This window comes from Anguilla rostrata, chromosome 11 (assembly GCF_018555375.3).
Source record: "Anguilla rostrata isolate EN2019 chromosome 11, ASM1855537v3, whole genome shotgun sequence".
Taxonomy (NCBI): domain Eukaryota; kingdom Metazoa; phylum Chordata; class Actinopteri; order Anguilliformes; family Anguillidae; genus Anguilla; species Anguilla rostrata.
The window spans coordinates 37,584,851-37,607,665 of NC_057943.1; the positions used below are offsets into that span (position 1 = coordinate 37,584,851).

At 45.2% G+C, this 22,815-nt stretch overlaps 1 protein-coding gene across 3 annotated transcripts; it reads left to right on the forward strand.

Annotated features, from left to right (window-relative positions):
- Positions 1-15,107: 15,107 nt before the first annotated feature.
- On the forward strand, positions 15,108-21,553 carry LOC135234848 (ETS-related transcription factor Elf-3-like). 3 transcript variants are annotated; one of them, XM_064299840.1, is made up of 9 exons: positions 15,108-15,310; positions 15,604-15,769; positions 16,261-16,494; positions 17,244-17,354; positions 17,703-17,831; positions 17,974-18,066; positions 18,486-18,563; positions 19,772-19,967; positions 20,287-20,800. In XM_064299840.1, exons 2-9 carry the CDS (start codon positions 15,616-15,618, stop codon positions 20,348-20,350), a joined length of 1,059 nt encoding a protein of 352 aa, XP_064155910.1. In that variant the 5' UTR covers positions 15,108-15,310; positions 15,604-15,615; the 3' UTR covers positions 20,351-20,800. The 3 variants fall into 3 exon arrangements, with proteins under 3 accessions (XP_064155910.1, XP_064155908.1, XP_064155909.1); XM_064299838.1 differs by lacking the exon at positions 20,287-20,800 and adding an exon at positions 20,807-21,553 and having other exon boundaries at positions 15,135-15,310; XM_064299839.1 differs by lacking the exon at positions 20,287-20,800 and adding an exon at positions 20,807-21,553 and having other exon boundaries at positions 15,149-15,243.
- Positions 21,554-22,815: the final 1,262 nt, after the last annotated feature.

Consider the following 22,815-nt stretch of genomic DNA (forward strand, 5'->3'; position numbering starts at 1 on the left):
GAGGGTTAGTGCTGGGTTAGCTCACTGAGAACACTCTCATAACTAATCCAGCTCATCTAACCCAAGGTTCAGGAGGGTTAGTGTTGGGTTAGCTCACTGAGAATACCATCATAACTAATCCAGCTCATCTAACCCCGGGTTCAGGAGGGTTAGTGCTGGGTTAGCTCACTGAGAATACTCTCATAACTAATCCAGCTCATCTAACCCCAGGTTCAGATGGGTTAGTGTTGGGTTAGCTCACTGAGAACACTCTCAAAACTAATCCAGCTCATCTAACCCCGGGTTCAGGAGGGTTAGTGCTGGGTTAGCTCACTGAGAATACCCTCATAACTAATCCAGCTCATCTAACCCAAGGTTCAGGAGGGTTAGTGCTGGGTTAGCTCACTGAGAATACCCTCATAACTAATCCAGCTCATCTAACCCAAGGTTCAGGAGGGTTAGTGCTGGGTTAGCTCACTGAGAATACCATCATAACTAATCCAGCTGATCTAACCCCGGCGCAGGGAGGCTTGCGTCTCTGTCTGTGGTTTCTCAGCTCCGCTGCCTCGGTGCCAAGCAGAGACGTCACCCAAGTGGCAAGAGCACTGCCGGCGGAACCGCGCGCTCGTCTCCGCGGCGATGGCAGGCGGCGGACCCGCGCGCTCGTCTCCGCGGCGATGGCAGGCGGCGGACCCGCGCGCTCGTCTCCGCGGCGATGGCAGGCGACGGACCCGCGCGCTCGTCTCCGCGGCGATGGCAGGCGGCGAACCCGCGCGCCCGTGTCTGAGCTCTGACAGACGGAGCTGTTCGGCGGCCCTGCGCACCTGCTGCTGCGGTCACGTGACGCTTAGAGGAAGCGACGCAGGGCGAGCGAATTCAGAGGCGACGTGTCACAGCGACGGCGCGTGGCCATGCCCCCCCCCCCCCCGCGACCCTCGTTCTCTTCTCAGCTCCAGGTTTTAGTCGTCAGGGCCCTGTACTTACATCCAGCCCCGTCTCAGCTCCTAAGACCGAAAATAAGAGTCAGTCCTAACAAACCTTTTTGTCTCGTGTTCAGATTTAGCGTCTTATTTCTGTCACGGATTTGCTGAACATGACAAAAAGATTGCCAATGAAATTAGACAGTTTTAATTCATTTCAAGGTTTGGCAATGGGGTAAGACAATTTCACTTGTCACGTGAAAAATAACTTAAAAGAAGATGACATTTTCTACTTGAGAGAAAAAAGTCTCACTACTAAAATGCTTCTTGGGCTGACTCTTTTTGCAGTGTCTGAGGTCTGCGTAATGTCTGCTTCATTTATTGTGCGTGGGAGCTGCTTAGTCAATCTCCCTCCCCACTGAAAATGGTATTCCAGACTTACTGAATCTGACAGAACTGTCTTGTGTTCCCATATTAAATCACAATATGGCATTAAGTTTTCGAAACATTTTGGAACAGTAAACAATTCAACTGTAAAAGGTAAAACTGCAAACTTGAAATGCAGCGGATGTACTTCAGTGACAAAAACAACATGGATGCAGCTACACGCAATTGTGTCTCTGGTTCCTGACCAGGCTTGGAGCTCTCTGAACAGGGTAGGTGTGTTCTGATGTGGCATATGCAAACACTGAATGTAAATTTTAGAGGAAAAATCAAATCTTACTGACGTCACGAAGGTCAAATCACAGTGTGCAACATGCAGGGCGACGATCTGAAGGTCAGTCCGTATGTTTGTATCGGACTGCATGTGTGTTTGCATGTAATTGCATGTGTGATTGCATGTAATTGCATGTGTGATTGCATGTAATTGCATGTGTGTTTGCATGTAATTGCATGTGTGATTGCATGTAATTGTATGTGTGATTTCATGTAATTGCATGTGTGTTTGCATGTAATTGCATGTGTGATTGCATGTAATTGCATGTGTGTTTGCATGTAATTGCATGTGTGATTGCATGTAATTGTATGTGTGATTTCATGTAATTGCATGTGTGATTGCATGTACAGTTAAATATGAAATTATTGGGCCAGTGGCACATTTTTTGTTGAGTTGGGTCTGGAATAAAATTGGATTTGAAATAAAAGAAATACAAAATATAAAAAAGGGCTGCAATTGTTACACAGTTCACCAAATATGTGTATAAATACCCTCAAACTAAAGCGTACAGTCTGCAATATAACCTCATATTCATTGCTTAATTTCAAGTCCAATTTGCTGGAGTACAGAGCCAAAATAGGTGAATATGTTCCACTGTTCCTATACTTTTGCATTTAACTGCACGTTTGTATGTGATTGCATGTGTATTTGTGATTGTGTGTGGGTGTGTGTGTGATTGCATTTATGCATGTATTCATGTGACTTCAAAGTATTTGAAAGTTTTTTTTTTCCCACAAAGACATCACTATTCTCGTACCTAATTAATTTAATTAACTAAAATTTAACAGAAATAAATCTGCATTAACATGCAGCTTAGAGAGCAGTATTGTGGCCTCCCATGACTTCCTGTCTCACTGGTATTAAAATGAGGCAACATATCCATCCTTTGCCCCTGGGAAAGGCAAAGAACACAGAATAAACAAGATAAAGAGTTGTTTACCCTCACAAGTCAGAAGATGGCTACAAACAAATTAAAAACTAAAGATACCACTTTTGACTACTTGGTCAATAACAGAGAAGTTTAAATCCCCTGGAACAGTGGCAAACCTGCCTGTTAGAGGACACAATTGCGTCTTACTCCCAAAACACAGGAAGGTAGATGGTTTGGGAGGCATAGAAAAAACCAAGGACCAGGTGGAGATCTACAAAACTTGGTTGCACCAGAAAACCCTCTATTGAGGACAATCGACAAAAAAAGCAAAGCCTACGTTTGAGAAATAAAGTCTGCGAAAAACTTTGGAATCGGGTATTATAGTCACTTGATCAAATAACCAAAATTGAACTAGTGTGAACTTACGTGTTTGTTACACATAACTTTGCAGGTAAAGTATATATATATATATGGTTTAAACTTGAAAGCTTTTAAGAAATGTATTAATAATTTCACAAACATTAAGAAACATTCATTTTATACAGCAACCATCTAGTTCTTAATTACAAAGCAACAAACATGGCATATCCACAATCGTCTTCGCTTTTCAAATCATATCCAGTCCAAAATTTCATTTGTACCATACTTCTTTTGATCTGTAACAGTCTAACAACAATGTTTCTTTTCCTCATCACAATCTGGCATTGGACATACCACCGTCTTTACAAAACAACTCAATTTTCCAACAGACATACATATTATTTAAGCATATACGTATCAGTGTCTTACCTTAGTCATACAGTGCAGCCTGTACCTATTTGGACTGTGACATAATTGTTGTTGTTTTGACTCTGTACTCCAGCACATGTGATTTGAATTGAAACAAAGACAAAGATTTTGAGGTTAAAGTACAGACTGTCAACTTTTATTTGAGTATTTATATTTGTATTGTATGTTTTAGCCTACACAAAGAACCGAAAACAGAGGTGTGAAAATTTGTGACACATTCATTTTAGAATTACCATAATTTCAGAAGCATTTCTAGGTGATTCCATGAAGTCGTTATCAAAGTGAATATTTTCCACATTTGAGAACTAAAATATAGCTCCGCACTTGTATTGTTTACTTTATACAGCATTTTTTGCTCATTATTATCAAGCGTGTGAATAATGTTGGAGGGCAGTGCAGTTTGGTCCCTCTACATAGGTGTGCATGGGGGACAGGACCTCCTTTCTGGGTTCAGAATGTAGCCAGTGTTCGGCTAAACCTCAGTTAATCTGACCTCCATCGCTGACATAACTTCATCTATATTTACATCCAGGATACAGCAGCACACCGATGCCGTGGCCACCTTCAAGAAAGTACAGTCAAAGGTCACACTTTGGGAGGCTCAGGTTTCCAACAATGCAATGCACAAAATATTATTGATTTAAGCTTCGGTGGCTGTTCATAGGAAATTTTACATGACTGCAAGAGACAGGGACGGGGAACAAATGCCTCTTTGGGAAAACGTCTGCTCGTGAGCCCGCTAGCCTACTGATTTTTGACCGACCCTCATTCACAAAAATCTCAGAGACGGAGCACACTGCCATGCTCCTGGTCTACCAAGATACACAAACACCCATACTTAACACATTACCCCCCACAACACACACTTGCATACCAAGACACACAAGCACCCATGCTTAACACACTACCCCCCACAACACACATTCGCATACCAAGACACACAAGCACCCATGCTTAACACACTACCCCCCACAACACACACTTGCATAGCAAGACACACAAGCACCCATGCTTAACACACTACCCCCCCCACAACACACACTTGCATACCAAGACACACAAGCACCCATGCTTAACACACACTACCCCCCACAACACACACTTCGCACACCAAGCACACAGCACCATGCTAACACACTACCCCCACAACACACACTCGCATACCAAGACACACAAGCACCCATGCTTAACACACTACCCCCCACAACACACACTCTCATACCAAGACACACAAGCACCCATGCTTAACACACTACCTCCCACAACACACACTTCACATACCAAGACACACAAGCACCCATGCTTAACACACTACCCCCCACAACACACACTCACATACAAGCACCCATGCTTAACACACACTACATCTCCCCCCCACAAACACACTGAAACTCTTAATCTCACACGCACACTCACACATACACTTAATTGAAATGCAAGCGGCCCTCTCTCTCGTTCTCACACACTCACACACACACACACCTCATTGAAATGCACGCGGCCTCTCTCTCGTCCTCACACACATGCCTCACTCACACACATACACACACACACACACCTCATTGAAATGCACGCAGCCTCTCTCTCGTCCTCACACACACGCCTCACTCACACACATACACACACACACACACCTCATTGAAATGCAGACGGCCTCTCTCTTGTCCTCACACACACACGCCTCACTCACACGCACACGCACACACACACACACGCCTCACACACTGACCCTCTCTCTCATTCTGCCCCTGTCACTCCCAGCATTCAGCAGTGTGGTCTCTCAGTACGCCCTGTACGACCTCACTTCCTGCGCTCAAGCCCTTCCGCGTCTAAAACAAAGGGTGGCTTCGGTCTTTCACTGCAGGCTCCCAAACTTTAACACCCCACCTGAGCATATCAGGGCTCAGATTAGACAAGTTCTCTTGTGTTTGTTTTTACACGGGTGTGCACAATCACATCATTTATAACATGGCTTCCGTAAGCCGACCTTTTTGCCAAGGCACTGTACGGTTTTCCGTGAACATATTTCACGGTAAGAACAAAAGCTGTCAAACTGTATGAGTTCAGGGAGGTCTAATAACCATAAATATTCCATAGTTTATACATTCATTTGGACAGTGTAAGCTTAGATTGATGCTTAGAAGTGAGTTCGCCACTTATATTTATATTCAAAGCACAAATTTACAATCCCGTAATAAATGTAATATTTCAGCGCTCAAATATAAGACATATAATTGCAAGGCTGTAAAAAAAAAAAAAAAAAAAACTAAAAATCTTTTTGATCGTTCCTTTCCTTCCCAACGGCGGGGAGATTTAAGGAATTCAGCCCGAGCTTTCTCACGGTGTGCCAGCCGTGGGTCCGGGCGGAACTTGGCAGGAGGAGGCCTGAGAACGGCGAGGCTTTGTCCGAGCGTCCCGACGAAACGTATTTCACCCGGTCAGCACCGCGCTTCGGAGGCCCAGTCCAGCTCGCGCCGCCTCGCTTCTCCTCTTAATTTACACAGCGCGTAACTCAGCTGCGCCCGTACCCGGGGCGAAAAGACGCGCAGCTTCCGAAGCTCGGGCGCGTCCATGGCGACCACTTTGGTCGGGCCAAGGTCTCGCAGCCATGGAGACAGGAGACATGGGACTGCCATGGCGACAGGTTGAGTGATAGGTGCACTGAGGGCCCATATCCAGACAAATCTGACCTCCTTTTTTCTTTTTTTCTTTTAAACAGTTGTCTGATATTTGTATTTATTTTAGTACTGCCTGTTTCTTTTATCGTTTTTAATTTGCTAAATTATTTTCAGTTGTTTTTTGTGCAACTTTTGCACATATATTAAAACATTGAACTCATTTTTTATATATAATGTCAAATACTGTGACTTGAAAATCAGAATTTTTATCAAAACTGTTAAGTTAAGTGGCATTAGCTTGTCTCCCAATTCTTAAATAACATTTCGGGTCGGGGGGTAGAGAGTAATAAAGGAAGAACTGAAGGACTGAATCTGACGACAGTGATGAAATCATGACCGTGCGCAACGCGGCCTGTGGCCCAGAGCCCCGCGCGATGGCGTGTCATTGGCTGCCGTCGTCCCCGTGGTGCAGCCAGGAAACCGACAGCTTCTCGGACTGGAAACCAAAGCATTCAGGACTGCGTGTGGAGTGTATATTTTTAACTGCAATAAAGACACCCAAAACAGTAGGTCTGGTGATCTGTACTGTAAAGATAGGGGATAGGGTGGAACAGGCACAAACTTCCCAAACAGACCCCCCCCCCCCCCAACAGCACACTGTACCCCGAGATCAGCCTCAGACCAGGGAACCCAAGACATCTACTGACAGCCACAGTGTCTCACTACTACCACCAGACCGGGGTCAAATACATATTTGTTTTGGATTCAAATACTTTTCTGTGTTCTGTTGATCTTGCCTGGTGCAACTGAGCTTGCCAATATGACCAGAGGGAAGAGTTTGCACATTTTGAAAGTATTTTATTGGTTCCAATATACCAGACAAGATCGGTAAAGCCTAGAAAAGTATTTGAATCCAAAACAAATACATATTTGACCCAGGTCTGACTACCACACACCGTTATAGTAGCCAAGCTGGACAAAACACTTCTACACCAGAGGCATCCCAGGGCTAATCATCAGATACTAGTTCAGGTTGCACAACAGGTTTCTGACTGCATAGCGGATGTCATCTCCAGAAGTCTGTGTCACTAGTAAAAGGGAGCACACGTTCCGCGTGCTTCATTTGGTGCTGCTAAAACTGCGCATGGACCAAATTTAGCAGAATGAACACAATGTTTTTACGTGCTTTTTTTTAAACCCATGATCAAGGTTCTGCACGTAACTTGCATTTCACTCAAATTTCAAGCTGTGGAAAGAGAACAGCGAGAGAAGTGAAAGAAAGAGAGTCTGGCCATCTGCTAAGCAGCACTACGGCATTGCTTATCTGCTCAGGAACACACGTTTTTAAAGCAACTTTTTTAGCGACTGCCTTTTGTCTCCAGTGGAGTCCAGACCTTGTTCCATTAAGGTCGCATTAGCCTTTGATACTGAGCGATGCGGAGATAAGCCGTCGCAGTGACCGCACCGCCCTGGGGGGGGGGGGGGTTCCGCGTCGCTGCGGGGGGGCCCACGCCGCTGCTGCCTATCCCAGCTCCATTGTTCGGGTCCCGAGGCGCCCGATTCGCCCCGCACACCGCACGCAGGACAGGAAGCTGCCCCCCGTGGGGACGAGGGTGGAGAGACCGCCACCTCTTCCTGCGGCAGACAGGAAACGGCAGGGAGGCTGGGGGGCGCGATCAGGTGGCAAGCGTTACGCCCACGTGCCTGAAACGCGGGGGGGGGGGGCCTGAAGCCTGTGTGTCCCGGCCACCGTTCAGGCAGACAGGTTGCTCTCGTATTCCAGCCACATTCCTGGGGTTCTGCAGTAAGTAACCCATTCGTTTCCCTGACAACCGAATCTGACAGGACCTATACATATACTACCCAATTCATTCGACCAGTATCAGATCTGTAATGTAGTGTAGTAAGATTTTGATATTTAAATTTAAAATATGAATAAATGTAATAATAGACAGAAAAAAATGATTATTTGGACGGGAATTATTAATTCTCAGAACACTGTGTGTCACAGGCATAAAGAGGAACAGACAGGGCCAGAGACACTTTCTGGAACACAGAAATGAAGGAAAATTACTCTCTCTAAACCACTTAATTCGATCAGAATCTCACAAGAATTTCAATCCTAAAAGCACTTGTGGGTAATCATTTGCATTGCTAAACACCTGTCACGGTGTACTTCAACTGCAGTTGCTAAACTGCAAACTCTCCTTTCACCAGGCTAAACCCAGAAACCCCCAAAACTCAAACTTGACATTTAATTTCATCGTAACTGTCCCACTTTTTCAGGTGGCTTACTCATCTGGTGTCAGACAGCACAAACGTAGCAGACGTTGCAGAACAAAACAGGCAGGCAGAAAGGATATTAAAGCATCATATTAACTACTCCACAAAATGTCAGTCTCTCACAAACAAAACACAAACAAAACAGCTGGGGACTGATTGTGTGGAGAAAAGGTAAGGAACCATTTGATTAAATTCGAGGATAATGGTTCTGTCTCTAAGTCTATTTGAGTCCTTTTACCTTGTTTTAAATATAAATAAATTGCTTCTATTTCACAATCTGCACCACAAACAGAGAAAAGCACGCATAGTCTGATCTAGATTGTTTTTAAACACCCATGCTAGTGTTTACCTCAATTTCTCCATTTCTGATTATGCTAATTTTATGGTTAAATAACATCAGATATTTAGTTTCCTGTCATGAAAGGTTTTTTGCCTTGTGAGAGAAAAGAACAAGTTCATGAAACCAGACCCTTATACTTTCTAAGAGCTGCACCATCATCCCTTATTTTCACATGTAGCCCACTTTTACAAGCTACACAGCTCTAAAATAACTTTAAAAGCTTTTGGTCATAAAGGAAATCCTTTTGCTTATCCCGTCTAATACCTTGAGAGAGGCGACGAGAGATCTCACTGTTTTCATTCGTATTCTTGGCATGTGGATGTTACACGTGGCTACACCCTGACTGATCTGAATCACCACAGCAACCGTAAAAGGGAGGCTGCTTTCCCCCGAAAGGAAGACTCCTGACCCCGTTTCAAAATGGCCGTCAGCTTGGGTGTCTGGCTCCTAGTCCCTGACCTTTGACCCCTGGCTGGGCTTTCCACCGTCGCCGTCTCAGCTGACCGGTGCAGCTCGCTTAATCTGGACATCGGCCCGGTTATTACTGTATAAAGGCAACCAGGGGCCAGCCATCGCAGGGAACGCGTGGGGCCAGCCATGGCAGGGAACACGCAGGGCCAGCCATGGCAGGGAACACGCAGGGCCAGCCACCGCAGGGAACGCGTGGGGCCAGCCATGGCAGGGAACACGCAGGGCCGTCCACCACACTGCCTGTTTCTGTGCCCTCGGCACAGCGCATGACTAATTTGACTGCGTCTCTCTGAAATGGCATTATTTGTGTTTGAGAAGTCTTTGCGGCACAGAAGCGGGAATGCGTCCTCATGTTGGTCGCGGTGAAACACACGTACAAAAAGCTCTTTGGTCGTGCGAAGACTGCCTAACCAAGGAATTCCCCACTATTTGACTGGGTAAGACACAGGCTTGTCACACGCTATGTCACTTCCCACTTAGCAAACAAGGATCTCTGGGCTGAGTGTAAGACTCACGGAAGAGAGAGAGGGGGGAGGGGGAGGGGGGGTGGGCGAAAGTCAGTAAATGCGTGAGTGGGTGTGTGTGTTCGCGTGTGTATCTTCGTGAATGATTTGTAGTTTGCGTGCAATTAAAGCCTCTGGCTCCTGGAGCCACATCCTGTTTGCATACAAAAAAAACCAGTGTTCCAGAACCACAGACATGACAATTCCATTACTCCCCATTCCCCATTAAAAATCTATTTCATGTCTGCTCAAAATATTTTAATCTATATTTGATACTTAATATTTTCTTCCTGTGACCATGAGAACATAGAAAGCTGCATTGAAATATATAGATTGTATTTTATTAGTAGTTGTTTGCACTGCATTTAGGGGTCTGAACAGCAACGTTACAGGAATCCTATTATTATTATTATTATTATCCATCCATCCATCATCTATTCCCACTTACGCTGAACAGGGTCGTAGGGGGTGCTGGAGCCTATCCTAACATGCATTGGGCAAGAGGCAGGAACACACCCTGGACAGGCCGCCAATCTATCACACGCACCATTCACTCACTATTGACTCACACACTAATACCTATGAGTCTCCAATCAGCCTACCTGCATGTCTTTGGACTGTGGGAGGAAACCGGAGTACCCGGAGGAAACCCATGTGGACACAGGGAGAACATGCAAACTCCACACAGAAAGGCCCCAAGCCAAGATTTGAACCCCCAACCTTCTTGCTGTGAGGTGCCAGTGCGACTGCACCACCATGCTGCCCATTATTATTATTATTATTATTATTATTATTATTATTATTATTTCCTAAAAGTATCTGGATCTCAACTTGAAGGTGTACAGCAGTAAGATTTGGTAGATGGCTTGCAAACGTCACGCCCTACTCAGTCACCAAAAGCCATCCATAATGGCCACATGGTGGCAGTATAACAAGTTGTTTAACGTATTGGCCTGTATCTCTGGAACCGTAGCATGAGGAAACGGAGAAGAAGAGGAGAGGTTTCAGACGTATTTTTCTCATGGCCACAAGAGATTTTGACCTACGGGATTTGCTGGTGAAAAGTTATAAAAATATTTTTTTTTAATCCCAAACAGTCGGCCTCAACACAGTTTCGAAATTTGCGGCGAATATGGGTGAAAAGATGTGATGCACAACTTCTGAATAACGCACGTGACCTGAATGAAACTTCCATTCCCATGTTTGTCTGAAGTCCAAAGAGCATACTGAGTACACATAGTTTTCTTTACTGCTTTCTTGTGCGACCATCAGATGAAGCTGTAGTTTTCATATTTTTGACTACTTGATCTAGATTCAAAATCCTCCCCATTCTAAGATTAATCAGATTCAGGTGTTCTGTGTCATTCATTACATCCTGATATATGATACATAAGACTGTGCATTTGAGCATCATTTGCCCAATGCTGCTTGAACCCTGTAAATTTTCACTTACAGAAATATTTTATTATTAATTGCAGTAGTGATAGTATCTGTCACTAATACATATATATGCTTCTTAGCAAACTGGTCATTGTACCAGTACCAGTAGCAGCAGCATTACCAGAATCATTATCTTTGAACAGACATATGAGCATGAACAGAACATGAATAAAACCAACTGTTGGTCCAGCTGGGCAGGCCACAATGAGTGATACAATATTTTGAGTTGTCACTGAAATTAGAATCTTGACTGACATTATTTTAGTTGTCTGTTGTAACCAAATGAAAGGAACTATACTGAAACCAAATGGAAAGCACCTGCCAACAAATATAATGTATATAATTTCGAAATAATATACTCCTATTATACATATTGCATGGACTGCCTGATGATACATACTGTTTTACAAATGTTATTGAATTTGAATTGAATACTTAATGTCCATGGAAGTCCTCTAGTTTAAATACAATTATATATATTTTAAAAAGTTAACTGTGAGGAAAAATGGTACCAAAAATTGCTACCAAAACCAGGTCTATTAGAGAACAAGACTAGGAAACCTAGTATATGGCTGGACCTAACACAAACCAATGGGTGTAACTTCATAACTCAGCCGACCAATGGCCGTGTTGTAAATGAGAATTTGTTCTCAATCACTTTTACCTGGTTAAATAAAGGTTAAATAAAAATAAATAAACGAAATGGTGTAACTTCATCACTCACTCAGTCAAAGTCCAGCCAAAATCTGAAGTGAGCCATAGACTTGAAAACTGACAGCACAATGCTGCCCTCTTTAGGCACATCATGGAATAACATTAAAACTGTGCTGAGAAGTGCAAATAAAAAAAAACAGCAGTCTTCTGTAGAAGCTAGCCTTCAGCAGCAATTTGCTGCTGGTCTTCAGCGCGTTTCACAGCCGATTGGCGTTTTCCCATGGACGTAAAGCAGATAACTGGTTCTAACCGATCCCATATTCATATCTGATATGAAACAGCACACTGTTTATCAAAGCCTGTTGCCACATATGGCAGGTGGTTCTCCAAACGTTTATTTCTGAGCAAACATTTCACCGTAGGTTAGATGCGGATGTTGTCAGCTCCACGTGCTTCAGTGTTCCTGTTTTCTCCATGAAATGGGAATAACTAAAGCAGAAACATTCAATTCCCTCAATTCTCCAATTAACTAATGGCTTAAAACACATTTTGGTTTTGAAAACAGATTCTTAAAAAAAAAAAAAAAACCTAGAACAAAACAAAGCATAAATGATAACCAGTCATTTTTAACACACCTCATGTCTAGTTAAGGACAACACATTTTTGTTACTTTCAAGACAGTCTGTGTTAGAAAGTCTCTATGTACCATAACTTGTATACTTGTTACACAAAGTAGTAACTTCGTCACAAAATGTGTTGAAAGTAATTCAGATGAGGTTTAGATCTAAATGGTCTTACGGCATGCTTGTCTAGCGTATTCGGGAGTTTTGGCTAACGTGGTATTGGAGTAATAGAGATACGAGGCAAGTTAACACGAGTAAGTTAACGGACTCTCCGAAATACATATTTGTATAAACTTTAATAACGAACTAACTGTCAGTGCCATCGACATGAATTGCCTGCCGGGCATCTAATTCAGCTTCACATCTAACATCGCTAACACTAGACTAGGTCAGTTGTCAGTTTTCGTTTCGTCATTGCAAATCTGACTGAATACTGAATAGACTAGCTAGTATAAATCCTACAGTAATAACGATTAAATTTACTAGGCAACACAAGCGCGTATAACGGCAGATTTATTGATTTTCTTAAAGTGACAACGGTCAAATTCACAGCTGCGAGTGATATGAAGAGTTCTAGGTTAACGCGGTCATATACAGAAATATCAGACCGTGTCCAATCAGAACCCACATCTAAAAGAAAAGAAGCCACCCGTGTCTCCGTGTTGAGATTTGAGTATGTGCTTTACATGACCACCAGGTGGAAGCAGTGAGTAAAATGAGTAACTGAGCGTCCTCTCACCTGTCTCTGAGTCACTGTGCAGCAGTGCACTCCAGGTCTGGGGCTGAGTGTGTGTGTTCTCCTCCAGTGCAGGGGCTGCAGTGAGTGTGTGTGTGTGTGTGATCCTCCAGTGCAGGGGCTGCAGTGAGTGTGTGTGTGTGTGTGATCCTCCAGTGCAGAGGCTGCAGTGAGTGTGTGTGTGTGTGTGTGTGATCCTCCAGTGCAGCGACTGCAGTGAGTGTGTGTGTGTGTGTGTGTGTGTGTGTGTTGTGTGTGTGATCCAACAGGGCAGGGGCTGCAGTGTTTGTTGTGTTCTCCTTCAGTGTCGTTTCTGGTATATCTGAGTGTCGGTGGCTGCAGTCTTCATGTACAGTTTGTATAAACACCAACAGTCTATGTCTGTGTGTAAAGATTGTGAGGTACCATAGCTGTACCCTAGCCAGTGTCAATATCTTACCAAATCTGAGATTAAAGATGTGGACAGTGGGCATGTGCGCAAGAACATGGACAGTCCAACTAAGAATAAATAGTTAAGACAATTATATAAAACAGATAATTAAATTTACATATACATTATACATCAAATAGAATAATTACACTTTTAGTAATTCCATATAAAAAAATCAATTATTTCCCACACAGTTTGAAACATATGGCCACTGACACTGCCTTTCAATTTGAATATTTTGATGGAAGACGACGATCACGTTGGGATTTGCGGTAAAACGGCAAACGTGTAAACATGTGAGCGAGTCCCGCAGTCAGAAACCTCAGCCCGCCTCCCGTTACACCAGTATAGCCTGCTGCTGCAGATTTTACCAGCTTAGAGGCGGAGTTTCCTCCCACCGCGACCGACAAACCGGTCCCTGGGGGCAGGCACGACGAGTTTGGAAATGAGGCGAGTTTACGTCACGTCTCGTTCACGAGTGACCCCGTCACGCCGAGAGACTGCTGGCTCACGAGACTGCTGGATCGCTCGGACCGGACTGAAACCGGATCATTAATTAATCCCCTTTGTGTTTGTTTTTCAGTTTCACTGAAACTACCCTCGCCTCACGTTCCCTTTTTCAAATGAGCACTTTTATGCAGGTCAAGTACCTTCCAGAGTTCTGCCATGTTTGAACCTTGGAACAATTCTGCAACAAACACTTATTTAACCTGAGGAGTGACGTCATGTTCTGGAAAGCAAATATCAAGGGAAACTTGAACCACTTTTCCATAAACATTTTGCTTAATTGAGCAATGTCAAATAAGTTTAAAGTTCTAGTTAATGTTTAAAGTGTGTTTATGGCCAATGCTGGGTGTTTCAAAGGGTACATATTTGAATCATATGATGTTGAAATGAGTATGCACTAAAAACATATCAGTGGAGGTATCATTTCACAACCATATACTCTTAGTGTGGAATTAACCTATAAAAGTACAATGGATATCTTCAAGGGAATACACACGAAAATCCATTTGTGCCTGGTGTATGTGTGTGTGTGTTTGTGTCTGTGTGTGTGTGTCTGTTTGTTTATGTCTGTATGTGCGTGTGTGTGTGTGTGTGTGTGTTTGTTTCTGTCTGCGTGTGCGTGCATGTGTATGTGTGTGTTTGTGTGTATATGTGTGTGCATGGGTAGTCAAGTGTATCTGTAAAGTTACTGATGTTTGTTTTGTAAGGATTCAGCAATCAGAAAAGCCAAAAAAAAAAACAAGTCAGAGGCCTTTGGTCAGGAGCAAATATTGTCACAAATTACTTAACCTCTCGCCATGAGTGGAGAATGAAAGGAAAATTTAAAAAAAACAACAAAAGGAAAATAAAGGAAAAACCAACAAAAGCCGATAAAGCTATAAATACACCTGACAGAGAAGAGTTTCTTGGGCAGGTCAAGGACCGCCCATATAATGACTTAGCATTCACAGGGCCGAAGGGTCCTGATTGTGGGTCCTCTCTGTGCCCCAGGCAGCTGACTGGGGTTTGTAATGGAAAGAGAGGGTTGTTTCGCAAGGGCAGGAGGGCAGGACGGTTCTGTAATGCCCCAAGCAGCTGACTGGGGCTCGTAATGGAAAGAGAGGGTTGTTTCGCTAGGGCAGGAGGGCAGGAGGGCAGGAGGCCAGCCTCGTCCCTGGGAACAGGAGCTGTGCCCTTCCTGCAGGTTCCCTGGAATTCCCCACGCTAGCTCACCTCAGCCCTGCCCCTTCAGCTAAAAAAAACCCAGTATAAAAGCAGGCAGACGGAGCCAGACGGCACAGGTGTAACAGGTAGCAGGTAACAGGAACATAAGGAGCTGCAGCGTGGATCTGCAAGTCAGAGCGAATCACAGCGTCAGTCAGGCACGAGCAGCAGAGGCACACTTCTCACAGAGCGGATTATTTGCTCTCTTGTTCTTGTTTTGAGGAGGTAGGCAGGCTTGATGTTTGTTTTGTGCTGTGCATATGTATTCATTTCTCATATTAAATGGCCTCTAAGTTTAAAAACAAAACAAAACAAAACAAAACAAAAAACTCTTAAGCATTTATCTCAGTGAATTCAGTTTTAGGCCGTCTGCTGAGATTTGAATACATAAGTTGCAGTATTGTATTGACATCGAAATGCTAGGGGCTCCAATTTTCAAACCCTTGTCAAATTTTTAATAAATGTGATTATTCTCCTGAGACTGTTGGACAGATGCACTTACTCAGAACATTTTCCAGAAAGCAGATGCGATGTGGGAGTCCTGTGAACTGAGCAGCATCCTTACCAGCGCAAACTGGACCGTGTACCAGAGCAGCGCACCTGAACCTCCGGCCGTGGGGTCCTACACTGAGCAGCTGCCACCATTGGCCGGTTCGCACGTCAGTTCTGTTCACAATGCGCCCGGTAAGAGCAACTGCACACCTCATTTCTTACCGGATCATTAATAGCGTGTCTTCTTTACGGAATGATATTGAGCCACCTTGAGTTTTCTCAAAGATGCAGTGCGTGTTTTTGACTGAATATCGGGTATTCAGGTTGGCACTGGAAGAATGTGTTCTCTCCAGCCTCTTTTGTATCGTTCCAGTACAGAGCAGGTAACAACAATTTAGCGATCAGATTTTCTCCGACAGACATCGAAATGCACAGTCCACAGTGGTCATGTGACTTTTAAAAAAAGGCCATGATAGGTCAAGCACCAGAACCCTTGCTGTTGACTGCAGTGTGAGAGCAGGTCTCATAAACCACAGAACTGCAGCAAACTTGCACTGGAGCAAAGTGAAATAGTACACACTTAAGCTGGAGAGAAGTCAATCAGAAAGTTTCGACCGGGCCAAAAAAAAGCCCGCTCTCACCCTGTGTGTATTTTTAATGCATTTTACTTTCTTTCCTTTCAGAGTCAGATAAATGGTACCACAAGCCCCCCCAGGAGTGGACCAAAGGGCACATCCTGGAGTGGATCAGCCACCACGTGGAGGAGAGCCAGTTTGACGCCAGCCTGCTGGACCTGGCCCGCTGCTCCATGGACGGGCCCGCCCTGTGCCGGCTGTCCCGGGACGCCCTCCTGTCCACGTTCGGCTCGCTGGGGGAGCGGCTGTTCCAGAGCCTCCTGGAGCTCAAAGCCCAATACGGTGAGCCTCCGCTGACGTTCCCGTCCCGCCCGATCGACTACCGCCGCGGCTGCTCCGTCCAATAAGACTCCAGCAGCTGGTCCGTCCAATAAGACTTCAGCAGCTGTGGGACGGCGTTCTGGGTAAGGGTGCCGCTTGTAGGAATGCTAACCTGCACACTGCGCTCAGCGCTAAGGGTGAGCACGATGACCCGCACTGGCTCAGTGGTTAGGAGGAACGCTAGCTGCCATCGTCTTCGCTGTTAATGGTTAACGCCAATGCTAATCTGCACCGGCTCACTGCTAAGGGGGAATGCTGACCTACGCTTTCTCAGTGCTAAGGAGGGGTCCTGCACACAACACAGGATCCTCAGTCTTTGAAATGGAGGCCAGTCCTGATTGAGCAGTAGTTGTGAGAGTCAACCGCATACTCCCGTGGTTTCTAAGGGACCAAGACTTCAATAAGTAGCAGGCTAATGCAGTGTTAATTAGAACATGTGGTAATGCATGGCCAGGGCCAGGGCCAGCGAACCCACTTTTTCTTTCTGTAATCTGCTGCAGGAATGGCAGGGACCTGGGGCCAATCAGTGTCTAACTGATGAAATGTGCGGCTTGTTTCAGAACCTGGGGCCAATCAGTGTCTAACTGATGAAATGTGCGGCTTGTTTCAGAACCTGGGGCCAATCAGTGTCTAACTGATAAAATGTGCGGTTTGTTTCAGAACCTGGGGCCAATCAGTGTCTAACTGATGAGTTGTGTGGTTTGTTTCAGGCGAAGGCGATCTGAAGATGACCTGCGACTTCTTTAACAGCCTATTCGAGGGGTACCCCGAAATCCTGAACGTGAGCGGCGGGGAAAGCAGCTATGGCCTCCTGATGTCAGGTACGCGGGGTGTAGATCGCCAAAGCCTGCTCTTTACCTCTTACGCCCACGGTTCTGTTTAGAGTTACACCATTCTCGCTTTCTCATCGCCATATTAAGATGTCTACCTTCATCATCTAAAGTCTTAACAGTCACCTTAGAAAGGTCACACACACACACACACACACACACGCCACCAAAACACAGCCCCGCTCCAAAGTCCAGCTCTGCTCTGAAGTGCAGTACGCAGCTCAGTTCAGATCTGGCCGTTGGGGCGCAACGCGGAGTCGACAGCGAAAGACGGAAGGAGAGCGACGTCTGAAATGTCCGCATGTCCGTTTTCCTCACTTGGTCCCGTGTCCATCGCAGACGAGAGGTCCGACTTCTGCAGCTTCGCTCAAAATGGCTGCGAGGTGTTCGGGGACAGGACGCCGTCCAGCGACAACGGCTACGAATCCGGACGCACGTCGCCCGGCAGCCTGGACAACTCCGTCACAGGTGAGCGACGGCTCTGCTCCAACGAGATCGCGCCAGGCCGCTTCGGTGCCGTCGGCGCTAGGCGGCTGTTAGCCGAGCGATAAACGCGGCGCAGTTTCGGTAAAAAAAAAGCCTTTCCCCCTTTCTCCTGCCCGTCCTCTAGGGGCGCTGGGCTTCCGGAACCTCGACTCTCCGTCCTCCGCGGGGAGCGACTCGGAGCCCGACCGGAGCGAGGAGCCGTCCCCTCGCCGCGCAGGTGAGTCTCCCCGCCCGACTGACGCCCGGAGCGCTGGGCTCCTTTCCCCCTCTCCTGCAAAAAACACAGGCCGAGTTTCACACCTTTATTGTTAACGGACATATGTAAAAACCAGCTTTAAAGGTCATTCTAATATGGCTAATATAAGATATAATATATATAATATAATATAAAAGTTTCTGCTAACGCATTTATATTAGTTAGCCTTCCTCAGACCCTCATCTTTCTCTGTTTGAACCTGCTCAGCAGGCCCCTTTTTCTTCCGTGAGTGCCACAGGCTGGAGCTCTTCATATTATCTCTGTCTGGGTATCTCAGTTATTTTCTTTAGAGGAAGCTGGGGGGAGGGGTGGGGGGGGGGGGTTAGTTTTGACACGGCGTTCTGAGGTGTGACATCCTGCCGCATCGTTCCCCCTCGCAGAGCTGAAGCGTCGCAGGGGGAGGCCCAAGAAACACAGCCCGGGACCCGAGCCCTTCCGGCCCAAGAAGAGCAAATACGGTGGGTTTCACTCCAGCCCTTCAGTTTACAGGCCTGCTTAGGGTTGCCAGACACAAATACGGTGGGTTTCACTCCAGCCCTTCAGTTTACAGGCCTGCTTAGGGTTGCCAGACACAAATACGGTGGGTTTCACTCCAGCCCTTCAGTTTACAGGCCTGCTTAGGGTTGCCAGACACTAATACGGTGAGTTTTACTCCAGCCCTTCAGTTTACAGGCCTGCTTAGGGTTGCCAGACACAAAAATACGGAGAGCTTCACCCCAGCACACAGCCCTTCAGTTCACAGGCCTGCTTAGGGTTGCCAGATTTAGAATTTGTCAACACCAGACAATAGGCACAGCAGGAGGCATAATTATGAGCAAAGTTGGGACCTGTCAGAATTGGGGGGTGGGATTGGCGGGGGGGTAGCTGGTGTCCACCTTGGAACCAACGTCAGACCGGGAGCCATTCCATCACACCAGGGAGTCACTGACATGCACTTTCATTAGATGTTACTACAGAATTTCTTAGCTCAGTTACTCTGACCGGACAGCACATTGTACGGTCAGGACCACAAACCAGGCCTGTACAGATGATTTGAACACTGGACATTCTGGTTGAAAACCTGATGTCTGGCAACCCTAGACATGGGTTGCATGGCATCCAGCATTTCCGAAACAGAACCGCCCTTCCCCATTGGCCCTTCTGAGGACTGGCCACAGAACAGCCGCTCACTGTCACATCAGCATCTGTCAGCCGCTCACTGTCACATCAGCATCTGTCAGCCGCTCACTGTCACATCAGCATCTGTCAGCCGCTCACTGTCACATCAGCATCTGTCAGCCGCTCACTGTCACATCAGCATCTGTCAGCCGCTCACTGTCACATCAGCATCTGTCAGCTGCTCACTGTCACATCAGCATCTGTCAGCCGCTCACTGTCACATCAGCATCTGTCAGCCGCTCACTGTCACATCAGCATCTGTCAGCCGCTCACTGTCACATCAGCATCTGTCAGCCGCTCACTGTCACATCAACATCTGTGGAGAGTTTGCGAGAGAAAAGCCAACCTTCCTTTTTCAGAAATACATTTTTTATCTATTTATCACAGAGCACTGTCTGTCACTTAGACTCTAACCATGACACGAATGTACATTTGTTTGTATTGCGATAACTACGCGATGGGCACGTACGTGTACTGACGCGCCGGCGGCTGTGACTCGTGTCTGCAGTGGCGCGGGGGACGCACCTGTGGGAGTTCATCCGGGACATCCTGGTCCACCCCGAGAAGAACAACGGCCTCATGAAGTGGGAGGACCGCAGGGAGGGGGTCTTCAAGTTCCTCAAGTCGGAGGCCGTGGCCCAACTCTGGGGCCAGAGGAAGAAGAACACCAGCATGAACTACGAGAAGCTCAGCCGGGCTATGAGGTAAGCCTGGGCGGGTCGAGGGGTCAGGGGGTTGGGGGGGGGGGGGGGGGGGATAAAAGGCCGTATCGCTCCGTCTTCAGCTTGTGTGGAAATGAGCAATGAGTTGTGCTAATTCAAATAAGGACTGCACCGGCCATGCCGGTGTTATGTTATTTTAATTCGCTGCACAGGCTGTTGGGAGGCTGTTAGATCTACGTCATCTAGCTCTATAATCAGACTGAGCTTCCGCTCTGTTTGCCTACAAGTGTCCAGATGTTCTGTAAGGCACAAACATAACTCGCAGAACTGCTATCGCTTCTGCCAGTGTGTCTGTGTGCAGGTACTACTATAAGAGACAGTACCTGTACCTGAGCCAGTGTGTCTGTGTGCAGGTACTACTATAAGAGACAGTACCTGTACCTGAGCCAGTGTGTCTGTGTGCAGGTACTACTATAAGAGGCAGTACCTGTACCTGAGCCAGTGTGTCTGTGTGCAGGTACTACTATAAGAGACAGTACCTGTACCTGAGCCAGTGTGTCTGTGTGCAGGTACTACTATAAGAGGCAGTACCTGTACCTGAGCCAGTGTTTTTATGTGCAGGTACTACTATAAGAGACAGTACCTGTACCTGAGCCAGTGTGTCTGTGTGCAGGTACTACTATAAGAGGCAGTACCTGTACCTGAGCCAGTGTGTCTGTGTGCAGGTACTACTATAAGAGACAGTACCTGTACCTGAGCCAGTGTGTCTGTGTGCAGGTACTACTATAAGAGACAGTACCTGTACCTGAGCCAGTGTGTCTGTGTGCAGGTACTACTATAAGAGACAGTACCTGTACCTGAGCCAGTGTTTTTATGTGCAGGTACTACTATAAGAGACAGATCCTGGAGCGGGTGGATGGCCGGAGGCTGGTGTACAAGTTTGGGAAACAGTCCAGTGGCTGGAGAGAGGCAGAAGTGGGGCTGAGTGTCTAAGGAGATGAAGATTAACCCTTGGGAGCCCAGGCGGACGCGTTGCCCAGGGAAACAGAGGGGAGTGACCCTGCTGCAGAACTCAAATGCTGCAAACATCTTCTCACGTCGGGGGTGGGGGGGAGAGGTGTAGCACAAGACCGTAAGCCAATATTTTGGCTAATGTAGGTTGTATGAACCAAAATGTTTTAATTTTAAGTATATGTTCCTACTGTGTGTATGTGTTTAATGCTGGTCTGTTTAACATTCTCAGAGTCACTGCAGAGTACTGGACAGACCGTAGCTAAATTAGTAGGAGACCTGTGCTTTCATCAAAGCACAATTCTACAGCATAGCCCCAAGTGACTAACTTGGAACAGAAGACTTCAGTTGTCTTATTTTAATTAAAAAATAGGACTCAACTGTCAATAAATTGCTTTTGTTCAGAAATAAGTAAGTACTATATACTATATAAATATCCACAAGTGTACATGTATGTATATATCAATGTATTTTCAGCTGACATGGCTGTAATATGATTTGCTGATTGATTATATTTTGTATGAGCTCATTTGCAAATTTTACTTTTGCATCTTTGTTTTTCATGGTTGTTTCTCATCTCCAAGAGACTCCTTTAATAAAGACAATTTCATACCAAATATATTGGTGTGCATTTTATAATGTCTTATGTCTTAACATGATAATTTAAAAAGAAAGATGCTGTTCACTCAAGACAGTAAGGGATAGACTTACAAAGAAAATTGTCACAGCCCAAAAAATATTTGCTATATTGTTATGTTTCTGATACCTTAATGATCAAATTACTAAGACTGGCTCTAATTCCGCAACCTCAAGAAATGAAACACAATCTTTCTTAAATTTACAACAGGACACACACATAAGAAAGGGTCCAAAACAATATGGTATACTGTTTTGACAGATTGTGTCAAAAATTGAGCAACCAGAAACACGGAAAAATGTTCAGTGTTAAATCAACTCCTACAGAGTACATATGGTCCCTATTGGACTCGTATGCACTCTTTTAGAGTTGAATTAACACTGAACATTTTTCCATGCTCCTGGTTGCTCAATTCTTTGAAGGAACCACAAGAAAACATTTACATTTCCATTTACAGTTCAGGAAAGAACTGCAGAGGTACAGCACAAGACAAACTTTCCAGCGATATAATGCAGGCGAAAGATACAGTCGGGTATACACTCTTGTGTACAGGGTATATGTATCAGATATGTGTCTGTAGCATTTTAATAGGTCTAGGATTTACTCAGGATCTGTTATATGCAAAATGTTGGTGTCATGTAAGCCCATGTGGGCTGGGCAACCATGTGATGCATGACACAATAATAAAATTAATTAATTCATTCATTCATTTATTCATACAGTCGGGTAGCGGGTGATTAAAGATTATTAATATTGATTGGGCAACAGGTGGAACAATCCCTGCAAAATGAACAAATCAGGAGGTGTCACAAAATGACATAATTCCTACAAGTCGCATTCTAAAAACGATTTTGACCCAATGCAACCTTTAGTTAACTCCAAGTAGATATTGTGATCTTTTCACTTCAAAAAGCAGCCCTTTAGTAATTCTGGCCCACTAACCAAAAATAATGAAATTCTTTTTGATATGCAATGAATTATAAGACTAAAGCAAACGATTTAGCGTTTAGCTAAAATCACTGTCATTATTACAACAACATATTTTAATATTCTTTTATAACAGAGTCCTATATCGTTTTCTTTAAATAAATAATGATAGGTAAGTAAATTGGTTCGACAACAGCAAGCAATTAGTTTTGGCTCCTGAATGAAAAGCAGACAAACTAAACGAAACAGCCATTAACACAATCGCATAGATAATACACGAAGTTCACAACATTACAGGCACTTAGCGGAAGCTCT

Coding starts and splice junctions, on each gene's coding strand:
- LOC135234848 (XM_064299838.1), top strand. CDS start 15,616: ATGTGGGAGTCCTGTGAACTGAGCAGCATCCTTACCAGCGCAAACTGG. Junction 18,067..18,485: donor GCCGTCCCCTCGCCGCGCAG/GTGAGTCTCCCC, acceptor TCCCCCTCGCAG/AGCTGAAGCGTCGCAGGGGG. Junction 18,564..19,771: donor GCCCAAGAAGAGCAAATACG/GTGGGTTTCACT, acceptor TCGTGTCTGCAG/TGGCGCGGGGGACGCACCTG.